This window comes from Beta vulgaris, chromosome 1 (assembly GCF_026745355.1).
Source record: "Beta vulgaris subsp. vulgaris cultivar EL10 chromosome 1, EL10.2, whole genome shotgun sequence".
NCBI classification, from domain to species: domain Eukaryota; kingdom Viridiplantae; phylum Streptophyta; class Magnoliopsida; order Caryophyllales; family Amaranthaceae; genus Beta; species Beta vulgaris.
Genome location: NC_079202.1, coordinates 7,191,206 through 7,203,081, shown reverse-complemented (window position 1 = coordinate 7,203,081; position 11,876 = coordinate 7,191,206). Strand labels below are relative to the sequence as shown.

Sequence of the window (11,876 nt, the reverse complement as noted above, 5' to 3'; positions counted from 1 at the left end):
TAGGAGGGATAAATTCGAGGTTAGAAGAGAGAAATTCGAGGTCAGAAGAGAGAAATTGGAGATGAGGAGAGAAAATGAAGGTGAAGAGAGAGAAGATGAACTTTTGAAGGGAGGAGAGTTGAGTTCGTAGTTTTAGGATTCTGGGAATCAGGGAAGAACATTAATGAAGGGGTTGAATCAGTGCAATGTAGTTGGGGAGGGGGGTTCATTTATTGATGTGGAAGATGAAAGGTAGTTGGGGGGAGGGGGGTTAGAATTTGGTAATTAACATCTGATTAGATTATGTTTTGTTCTAATATGATTGATTAAGTGGGTTTTAATTTTCTAAATTGTAGTAAGGGTAAGTTGGTCATTTTACAGGGCAAAACGTACTAATTTAGGAAAAAAAAAAGTATAACATATATTTTGCACCATTTCATTTTAGAAAAGTGTAGCATGTAAAAAAAAAAAAAATAGAAGAAATATATAAATTTATTTTTTTGCGCTTCTAAAATTGTGTGCAATGACAAAAAATTCTTCTTATCATAAATTCTCAAAAGGAAAAAAAAAAAAAACAAATTTACCCCTTTCCTTTCTCCTTATGGTAGTAGTATCTCTTAAACCCTTGTAAAACCATTGCAGAAACCCTCCCTCCGTTTTCTCTCATTCCACCCTACTACTCTCTCTCTTTCTCTCCAAATGGGTTCCGGCTTCGTATTCGAGGCTCCAAGCGACGAAGAATCCGAACACGAACTCAACTCCGACGACGAACAACAAACCAAATCAGCTTGGGACTTCGCCGCTTACTCCGAAGCCGTCGCCGAAGAACACGCCCGCCGCCACACCACCTCTGTCGACCAAAAAATCCAAAAACTTCGCCTGCAGAAAAACTCCTCTCATTCTAACCCTACTTATTCTGACTCTGGCTCCGATTCCGATTCCGAGCACAACAAACAAGTATTTTCTTTTTTATATACTCTCAATTTTTCAATTGGATTTCGAATTCTGTGTTTTTTTGATTGATTTTGTAATGGTTGATTAATTTAGGAGGATTACAAGCCAGAGGAGGGAGATGATGATGATAATGATGCTGTTGATGTTAATAATAAGAAGCCTTTCTTTGCAGCAGCTGAAGGTGTTTCCTATCAAGCTATATCGTTTCTCGAACTCAATCTTTCGAGGCCGTTGCTTCGAGCTTGTGAAGCGTTGGGGTACTCTAAGCCTACTCCAATCCAGGTTTTATTTTTTGAGCATATAGTTTTGTGTTTTGGATTTCGCTTTTGTTTTTGTGTTTTCTTTGGGGAAGGACTGAAATTAGAGGAATTGTTTGTAGGCAGCTTGCATACCATTAGCGATGAACGGACGTGATATATGTGCCAGTGCAATTACCGGTTCCGGGAAGGTACATTATTGATTAATTTCAACTTTTTTGTGATTGTAATACCCTCTTCTAAGGGGCAACTTCTTTGTAGAGGAAGAATTGATTTTATTAGTGTAATTGATTATAATCGACCATGTCTTAGAATGATCTAGAAAAGGGAAGAAGGAATATTTCAATATTTTTGGGCTTTATTGTAGTTGGCTAACTTTTACAATTGGAGTCTGGCTATATGATTGGTTTCGGATACTATTGAAATTTAATTTGTCTTTGTTTGGCTTGTGTAGACCGCAGCTTTCGCCTTGCCAACTCTGGAGAGGTTGTTATTCCGGCCAAAGCGTGTACCAGCAATTAGGGTTCTTATACTTACTCCGACAAGGGAGCTAGCTGTCCAGTAAGTACCTTTACAGGCTTTCCTTCTTCTTCCATTCTGTGCTGCACATATGTTTGTAGATACATGTGTCTATATTCTTGACAGATTGATTTTTATGAGAGATACAAATCAAGATGATATTCATTATTCCTAATAGAACTATAATTACATGTCCGTAACCTGGCAATATAAGATAAGGCTTCGGCCTATTTTTGTTTGTCAGATTCTCGTGTGCATCGTCAGTCTATAACCAATACTTTTATGGTTTGTTCAAGTAAGGCTTAGGTGTTGTTAGGAGTTGGAAACTAAACAAGTGCTCGCTCTCAGTGGAGCATTTTTAGAATTATGCACCATATAGTATCGTAATTAATACTTCCCAACATCAAGATCCTGAATACTATGTTGTGATGTCCCCAAAAGATGTTCTGCTTTCATTTTGAAGTTTATAAGAAAGAGAAGAGAAGGATTAGTAGTAATGTAGTATTGTTGGAGTTGACCTGTCGATTGGGCTTTGGTTTTGGTTTGAAGCATTGTTCTTACAAATCGATACTTCAATGTGGGCAAGCATGACCCTGATGCTATGGTCCCCCTTCCGTGTCTCTTTCCCATCTCCGTTGTGGTCATCATCTAGAGTGTGCAGTGTGCTGCATTATTTGACCCTAGAATGGTGGATTGTGTCAACTTGTCACATGGTTTGACGGTCATCCTTAATATCTACCAAAAGTGAAATAAAAGATTATATTGCGATTTGGGACAAAGGGAATGTAAGCGTTCACGTTTTATTGAAAGAAGTGAAGTAGCAAACAGTATAATTATCTTTGCTATTTTTCTGTTTCAGAAAATAGTATCTCCAAATGTCCAAAAAGATTCGGGATAATATATTTAATATTTCAGAGTGGCGAGCATTCCATAATATTGCATAAGCTTCCTTTGCAGGCTTACAATTTATAGTGTAATTTTCTCATCGATTGTATTTCATATAAGGGCATCAACACTACCAGTTTTCTATGCTTTATGGGAAGTTGGGGGCTGGGGAGATTTTTTTTTTTGGGGGGGGGGGGGGGGGTTCAGGGGCTACATGACAATATTCAAGATAAAAAGAAAATGGATCCTTTATATATACTTCTTTTAATTTTTTCAATACTTGCAATGTTTCCCATTTTAGGGAGTTTGGTATTACTTGCAACGTTGACATTTTTGGCAATATATCCTCTCTTTCTCTCTCCTAGTACACGAAGAATCCTTTTTTTATCTCTCTCCTCTACTTGGTCTTTGTGCACATATCAACGTTGCGAGTATTAAAAAATGCTAGAATATAAGTTATTTTCTTGAGGTCATCTCTGTGTTGATGCATAACCTTTGAGTTACCTTCGCTCGATCTTAAGAAAATTAGGCCATCTTTCAGGAGTATATGAATCGTGGAGCATGAAAAATAGCGTAACATAATTTCAACATACGAAGATTGTTGCATGCATTGCCAGATGAAGAATGTATAGGTTTTACAATTTAGTAGATTTATAGTCCTTGGGATTGAAATAACTCATTATCATTGAAATACCTTCAAAAAGAATGAAACGGGATATCTGTTCATGTTTTCGTCTTGTGGCTTCTGATCGAAGTATCAATTTTGAAGTCTCTGAGGGTTCTCATCCACCTTATCTTGCCTCTAACTTGTACTGGATGAGTCTTGTGGGAAGCTTTTGGCCTTTGTAGAGTTTAGTTTGTGTACATATTATGTGTCTGCACTAATATTGAACTAGTTGTTTCTCACTCTGATGTTCTAACTGGGATTTTCAGGGTCCACAGTATGACAGAAAAACTTGCTCAGTTTACAGATATAAGAAGCTGTCTGATTGTTGGTGGACTATCACCTAAGGTTTTCATATCCTTCTACTGGTTCTTCTACTTCCTTTTTTTTTTTTTCTAAACTTCTTGCTTAATCTTGTATAAGGAATCTTTCCACTTCTATTTTACTATGCAATGTTGTTTATCCCTGATTGATACTATGGTTCTAGACTTAAAGTGGGTTCTTTCTCGTCTGAGCTGTGTGTGTGAACACGCCTAAGCTCTTCATGTGGGCCTGCTTGCCTGTGCATGTGTTTTTGGGTCGTCATCCTCTTTGATGCGAGCTTCTTGGTTCAAGTGAAAACATTTCAGATTCCTCTAAATGCTTCCTCCAGGGTTGCTTCAGTGTCTCAGATTTTGGCCGTGCCTGCATTTGTTAATTTTTTTAAATATTTTTTTGCTAGACTTGTGAACATAGCACTTATTACTGACATCATCAATGAACTCAGGTGCAAGAGGCTGCATTAAGGTCGTTGCCAGATGTGGTTGTGGCCACCCCAGGACGCATGATTGATCATTTACGGAATTCAATGTCTGTAGATTTGGACGATCTTGCTGTTTTGATTCTTGATGAGGCTGATCGACTATTGGAGCTTGGTTTTAATGCTGAGATTCAAGAACTTGTTCGCATGTGCTCCAAGCGGAGGCAGACACTGCTGTTTTCTGCCACAATGACTGAACAGGTGAACGAGCTTGTCAAACTATCTCTAAATAAACCCATCCGTCTGTCAGCTGATCCTTCTGCTCAGCGGCCAGCAACTTTGACTGAGGAGGTTGTGAGAATAAGGAGAACACGTGAAGCCCATCAAGAGGCTGTGCTTCTTGCATTATGCTCAAAAACATTCACATCCAGAGTTATCATTTTTAGTGGAACAAAGCTGGCTGCTCACAGGTTGAAGATCTTGTTTGGATTAGCGGGCCTTAAAGCAGCAGAGATTCATGGCCATCTTACACAAGCTCAGCGTCTTGATTCTCTTGAACTGTTTAGAAAACAGGAAGTAGACTTCTTGATTGCGACAGATGTTGCTGCTCGAGGGCTTGACATAGCTGGAATTCAGACAGTCATTAACTTCGCATGTCCTCGAGATCTTACAACATATGTGCATCGAGTAGGTCGTACAGCAAGAGCTGGTAGGGAAGGATATGCTGTCACATTTGTCACGGATAATGACCGTTCTCTACTAAGGGCCATTGCAAAAAAGGCTGGTTCTATGTTGAAGAGCAGAATTGTTGCTGAACAATCGATAAATAAGTGGGTGCAGAAAATTGAACAGATGGAAGATCAGGTTATTGCTATTGTTCGTGAAGAGAGAGAAGAAATGGCTCTGAGAAAAGCCGAGATGGAAGCATCAAAGGTTTGAATATGCCTTTTTTTGTCAATATGGCAATTGCCCTCCTGCTCTTGCACATCCCTTTGATTTCAAGTTATCTGCAAATTGGAGTTTCAGGCCTAATGAATGACTAAAGCAATGTTTCATATGCATCTCTTTAAATGAACTCGAAGTTGTGGAAGATCCATAATCAAATTCTGTTGAACTTAGAATTAATGTGCAGAAATTAAGTGGGAGAAAAAAAAGTTTGATCAATCCACTGAAGCAATCTGTACAACATACATTGTGGTTGAATCTGCATAAAGTTGTTTTGTCTTTAATGATTTATTGTCATATTGTGGAAGATCTATTGTGAATTTTGGGTTTTTTCGCTAGCTTTACAAAATTTGTATGTTTATGATCTTTTGGGTAAGTTAAATGCATGTTCATGGCCTGCTTCTGTTTAACATCTGACATGAGTGCTTTTGGATAGTTCATAAGTTACAATACAATAGCCCTATGGGAGTTTGAAATCTTCTCATCTACATGAGTTTACTTGTCTTTAACATTTTTGATGCTTGCTACTATTAGGGGTATATGTTTCAGAGCTGTCTTGAAGTCATCTATTCTTTATAATATTGTAACTGTTTCGGCCAAAAGTGTATATATGAGCTGGAGTTTCAGATGTATCTAACTTGCTAATGTTGCTGACTGGTATGTACTTCCGTTTTTCAGGCTGAAAATCTGATTGTTCACAGGGATGAAATTTTCTCCCGGCCTAAAAAGACATGGTTTATAACGGAAAAGGAGAAAAAATTGATGGCAAAGGAGATGAAGGTACTGTTGCTTGAGGGTGGTGAAATTATCTGCTGTTGGCACCCATGATGATGGTGTTTTAATTTAAATAAATTATTGCTGATCTAAATTTTGTTACAATAGCTTATATCTCTATAAGACTTGGTATTCTTTCAATCTTTCTAGTATACATTTTTCTACCCATCTCATTTATACCAAGGTCTGGATGAAAGAGGGAGCCTCCTCCATAGAAATGCTTATGAAGCTTTTTTGTAGATTGGTGGTGTACGTATAAGTCAGTCATATTAATTTCTTGCTTAACCTGTGAAGTAGAGATAATTAGAAGACAAACAAGGATGTTTGCCATTCTGGATTGTCGGGTCATTTCTTTCTTTTTATTTTGAATTGCAGTAAATTTGAGGGATATTTCTTTCTCCATTTTAAGCCATAACATAGCTGGCAATAGTTTAAAAGCTTTGAACTTTACTGACTCATATTATCTCTACAGCTGTGGTTTATTGGTGAAGGTTGGTATCTCAGTTGGCAGTGGCTGAGTTAGATGGCAATGGGTTGGGTCCACCTGGACCCAGACCCGTTTATTTTTTACAGATCCAAAACCGCCTCAGACTCTAGAATTTTGAGACCCAGATCCAGATCTGCTGGGTCTAGCGGGTCCACGGGTCCTAACTCCTAACTGGGTCCTTAGTTTTTAGTTTTCACCACATGTTTGAATCTATGTAAATTGTTTCGTCCTAATATATGGGTTATGCATCCATGGGTAAAGCATTATCTAAACAGAATCTTAAAATCACATGTTTGAAGTAAAAAGTTGCAAGTCTTAATGGAGTCACAACACTACCAAGATCACAAAATCACAACTTATAAAGTGTTTAGGTAATTTTTTTTTTCTTTTTTGTATATATATATATATATATGGGTCTGCGGCTCTGGTCAGGCATATGTGGACCTTGACCCGACCCGACCCATGCTCTCCGAGATGCGGACCCATTGGGTCTAAAAAATCTGGACCCATAATCTTTCTTGAAAAGTTCTCCTTGAAATCTGTCTTGTGAACATTAGAAAACTATGAATTGCTTTCAGCTCTTAATGTGATCCGGCTGTGCTATCAAGAAAGGGTATTCACATTGCTATGAAGTTGTTTTCCTTTGGGATTGACTATGGATTACCTTAGCTCAATGCCTCCTGGTCGTGTTTATGCTATGCTGGGTGGTGTCACCCAAAAAGTAACATGTCTAGAAGTTGAGGCATTTTCTTTGGAAAGAACATGATGCTCTTTATGACTGCATCTTAAGGGTGCTTTCAATTTGTTTTCTTTTCCCAAATTGAAATAGTCCTTTTACAAATCATAATTTTATAACAAATTTCAACCACCAATATATTCAAGGGGGAAAAGGCGAGGATGGGAGGAACATCTTATGAAGTATCTCAAACACAGTTGCAACATATGCTTATAAGGCGAAGCATGTCACTATTACAGTAGCTTAGTACTACTGTAAAATAGAACATAGTGAAGAAAGCTTAAATCCGATGTACTATGTTATGGCGTTTGAGAAGGAACTGATTTGTTTAATGTAGGATGCAAAATAAACTTAACTTCTGTCTTTGCCATGGCCTGGCTGATTGTAGCTCTTTCAGGAAGTATTATTCTTTATGCTACTCCGATCTATAGCTGCTCTGTTAAATTGAAATTGCAGTAGATGTGGTTTGATTTCAGATAATTCTTGACCTGCACTAATTGTGTAACTTCAATAGGCATCCTTGGGAAAGGAAAAAAATTCTGGTAATGATGTTGTCAGTGCCCAGCAAGCAGAAGACCTGAAAATGAAGGAAAAAAGGAAACGAGAGCGTGAGGTATTTGTTTAGTTTCCCATATTACCTCATTTGGTGTTTGTAATTATTTAAGGCATCTCAATAACAACTCTTTCTTTTCTTTTTGCCTCGAGCAGAAAAATCTGCCTAGGAAGAAACGCAGAAAGCTGGAAGCTGCTAGGGAGATGTTGGAAGAGGAAAACGAGTCTGGTGATTCAGAAGAGGTTCGTATCAGTCTTATGATTTTATTGATGTAATTTTAATAATACATTATAACTCATATATCTGAATTTGTGTGGAGTGCAAATTCGAAGTATCACACTGACGTGCATAGGTGTCTGGTGGGTTATTTTCTTGCTGTTCACTTACAAATTGATTTTGCCTGTGGAGTTGGCATCTTGGCTGCCAAAGTTCCTTATTTTCTATGTACCCTTTTCCTTTTCCTCCACGTGCCCTCAAGACCTGATGTTTGTGTTTTCACATGGTTACCTAAAGGAATAGCCCTATTTCTGAATATTTAGTCTGATCAATAGCAGATGATCGTATCTATTTGGATGACATTATCAATAATATAATTGCAGGAGAATAAAAAGGGTAGGAAAGATAAAAGTGGAATACCACTTGTTGATGTGGCCTACCGCAGAGCAAAAGCTATCAAGGCTGGGAATAAGGCTCAAGAAGCTGGTAAAAAAATTAAAAAGATAGGGAGGAAAGCAACACAACCTCAGTCAAGAACAGAAGAGATGCAGGAGCTATTCCAGACTGATATGAGTGAGAGACGGTTGAAAAAGACTGTTCAGCGAGCTGGACAAAAGGCAAAAAGTTCATTTAAGAGCAAATCAAGGTATGGCTATGCTACCGATATTTCATGGAATGCATACTTACTAGCAGCTTTGTGTGTCACATGTGACGAATGTGTGCTTGATTCTTTATGTGCAAACTCCTCCCCCCACACCCCGCCCCCCAATTATACCTGAATGCAAAAGGATAAGTGACCCGAGTTGTTGCAATCCGAGAATGATCTGATAAAGAAAGGTACATTGACTTGAGATACAGTGACCCGAATATGACTCAAGACCGATCCGCATACTGGAATTGACAGCTCTAGTTAGGGCTAAGCAAATTCAATTTCTATCACAATAAATTCTACTCCCTTTGTCCCATAATAGTTTATACACATTCCATAATCCTTGTTTCATATGTCCCATATTAGTCTTTGCACTTCTATCTAGATATGGTCTCTCTAATCTTTTAATACCTCTTTCTTCTCCATTTTGGCCCACCATTAGCATATCTTAGTACCCTTACCATATCTCCTGTAATAAAAAGCTAGGGACCTGGACTATGAGTAGATATCAATGTGTCCAACTTGGCTATTTATAAGAAATTTCCATGACTTGTGTCCAAAATGAAGTGTAGATGAATTTATACCCGTGTCAGACATCGAGGATCCGACACAATACTTAGGAAATGTGAAGAGTCCAAGTAACATAGATTACCGAGAAGTTTCGATGTATGCACATGAATGATGATGAAGTGATTTAAAGACCACATGCGAATTTGTGCGGTCTTTTTGTTCCCATCTTGGGAAGGGACAAGAGGGCATTAGAAGCCCTATTAGATCATTGTTCTTTGACTTGTATTTGAACTATATCCTTGTTCTCTCATTCTTTCCCAGATTCAAGTTTGAGGTGGAATTCAGGAGATACATAATCCTCAAACAATGTCCTTTCCTTGTAGCTGATTGAGTGGGAATATTAGTATTTAGGTACTTAAGCTAGGCTTCAAGATATTTGTGATTGGCCATATACATCTATGCATTTCTTGTTAGTTGCCTTGAAGTTGTACTCAACATATGCTTTATCTACAATTATTGAACTGACAAAGTGACAAGTTTGAACCTACATAAACTTTTGCTGGTCTGGATTATTTCTTGGAGCTACAAATTTAATGATCTCAAACGCTGCCTTTTCATGTTCCTACGTATGTTAAATTGTCCTGTCCAATGTTTCTATAACATTGATTAATGTATTCAAATGATAGGCAACATTTGATTTTCTTTTATTTTATTGATTTCTGAGGGGAAAGCAACATTTGTTTAGGGGTTGTCTTTATACTTCTTATAATACCAGAATCATTTTTGCCAATTAATATTTGTACATCTCCACTGTACCTATGTACGTTTTATAAATGATTTTTCAGTCAACATTATCATCAAAACCTTTATCTTTACAAGTGGGGTCGGTGATATGATATAAGGCTATATCCTTTGTGGGGGTCCATGAATATGTTCTGCCTTCATTCACTTCAATCTAGTGATATATGCTCTTGCAATCCCATTTTGTTTATATACTTTTTAATTCATGCGTCCTAAGTCATCTTTGGCCTTCCTGAACTACTTTAAAAACTTCCGTAATCGCAACTGTCCACTTTCCTTGCTGGTGCGTTCTGGTCAATATCGCACATGCCAAACCAACATTTTGGTTTTCCTCGTCTTATCTTAAATTTTTGCTTTTTCAACCTCCCTTTGAATATTCTAATTTCGTATTCTTTTACTTAACTGACCCTTTTGGTTAGTGGTCATTCATGAAGGTAATGATAACATATTCTAGTTAAATTTGAAAAGGATTCCCCATGTCAATGTCTATGGTAATGTTGCTTTATCTCAAAACATCTATTTTCTTCGTATAAATCCTCAGTTACGCCCCTACATGCTCTAGCATTTGTTTCACTTCCTGGTGCATGTCTTTACCTATTTCAATAAATATTTATGTGGTATGCCCTTCTTTGTCATTTCCCGCTAGTTCTCGTCTTGTTTGGCTCTCTTCTCAGTCCCCTAATCTAGGCACTTCCATATAAAGATCAGCAAGTGGCCTTCCTTTGTCTTTGCTGGCAGTTTGATGAATTAGCTGCAGCGCAGAAAGTGTAAGAGAATATGAAAATAAAACTTCGAGAAAGGGCTTAGGCAATGGTTATGTTTATTACATGAGAGTAGAAGGAAGTTAAACTTTCATGAATAAATCCAATTTGTGCAACCTTTTGGCAACATTTTGGTGTAAATACCTAGTTCATGGTGTTTTTGGTATGAGCTCAACACCAGCTGGTAATTTAGGCTTGCTGATGCTTGGAGGAGATGCAGACGGCAATATGGCTCTGAGTAGTTGTCGGGGAAAATGATGGCAGAGCTAGGTGTATTTCAGAAGTTCTTGCAGTACTTGTCTTTCGCCTGGTTATGATCTGACTTTCTGTTCTATGAATTTCGAGTTAGCGTCTCAGAGGCTGTTACCCCGTGGCCTTATCGAAGGGGTAAATCTGATGTCAAATTTCTTAAGAACTCATAAAGTTTGCTAAAATTGAGTCGTGAGAGCTTTGCAATATTATGGGAAACATTGAGGAATATTACACGAGGATAGAAGGAACTTGAGTTTTCATAAATAAATTGATTTTGTGCATTTTCTCGCATCATTTTGGTGTAAATTCCTAGGTCTTAGGGCTTGGTGTAACTGATAGCGATTCAACATAGATGAAAGATTTGGGACTTTCTGTGATGTTGGGGCTTTGGGAGGAGATGTGGAGGCAATATAGCACTAAGCAGTGGTTGGGAAAAACGAGGGGTCTGATTTAGCCTTTGTAATCCGTGATTTATCATAGAACTTTTAAGGTTTGCCAAATTAGTTTAACAAGTCCAATGGACCTGTTACATTGACTCAATCTAAGCCTTCGCTTTAACAAGTCTAATGGATCGGGTAGGTTCTGATCGGATCATTTAGTTTTAACCTTCAATATCCCTCCTCCCAAATGAAAAGTGTGTTTTAGCAGGAGATGATACAGAAAGAATTAGGAATGTCATCTCACTGCTCAGGTAAGTTCGATGACATTTGGAAGTTTTGTCCCTTACAACTTAATGGTTGAGATTTGAGTTTTACTGTTGCAAGTTCCGTTTTGCTTATAGTTTCTAATCTTTCCATGCAGGTATAAGCGGAAGTAGATTTCATCCATTCAAGATTATTGACAATCTTTCAAAGCGAGCAGGAGTTGCACGTCAAGCAATCAATTTTCACTTCCGTAGAACATATAGGAAGGCATAGCCCGAATTCCATTGGGCAATCTTCATTGGAATTGTGCTGGCTCTCAGCAAGATTGGTATCAGCATGCTCTAGGAGTTCAGCAAGAGATTAAATTTAGCGTTGCCTATCCTTGGAGGGTACTCAGGATTAACCTGTGGTGATCATGCTTCAAGAAAGCTTGACAGTGGCTTTGGTTTGTAATTTTTCAAGAAAGCTTGATAGTAGCTTTGGTTTGTAATTTTTGATACTATTGCTAATATATGTACTATATAAATTAGTGAAAGATGATTAGTTGTACA

At 37.9% G+C, this 11,876-nt stretch overlaps 1 protein-coding gene across 1 annotated transcript; it reads left to right on the top strand.

Moving 5' to 3' along the window:
- Positions 1-346: 346 nt before the first annotated feature.
- LOC104905138 (DEAD-box ATP-dependent RNA helicase 28) lies at positions 347-11,876 on the top strand. Its single transcript, XM_010693589.4, has 11 exons — positions 347-936; positions 1,027-1,215; positions 1,313-1,381; positions 1,645-1,751; positions 3,528-3,606; positions 4,025-4,930; positions 5,621-5,722; positions 7,454-7,552; positions 7,648-7,734; positions 8,092-8,354; positions 11,483-11,876. The coding sequence occupies exons 1-11, from the start codon at positions 679-681 to the stop codon at positions 11,496-11,498; spliced, it is 2,175 nt and encodes a 724-aa protein (XP_010691891.1). The 5' UTR covers positions 347-678; the 3' UTR covers positions 11,499-11,876.

Excerpts from the sequence above, each read along its gene's own strand:
- LOC104905138 (XM_010693589.4), top strand. The coding sequence starts at position 679 with ATGGGTTCCGGCTTCGTATTCGAGGCTCCAAGCGACGAAGAATCCGAA. Across the intron at positions 1,752-3,527 it reads ACAAGGGAGCTAGCTGTCCA|GGTCCACAGTATGACAGAAA; the intron begins GTAAGTACCTTT and ends TGGGATTTTCAG. Across the intron at positions 7,553-7,647 it reads AAAGGAAACGAGAGCGTGAG|AAAAATCTGCCTAGGAAGAA; the intron begins GTATTTGTTTAG and ends TGCCTCGAGCAG.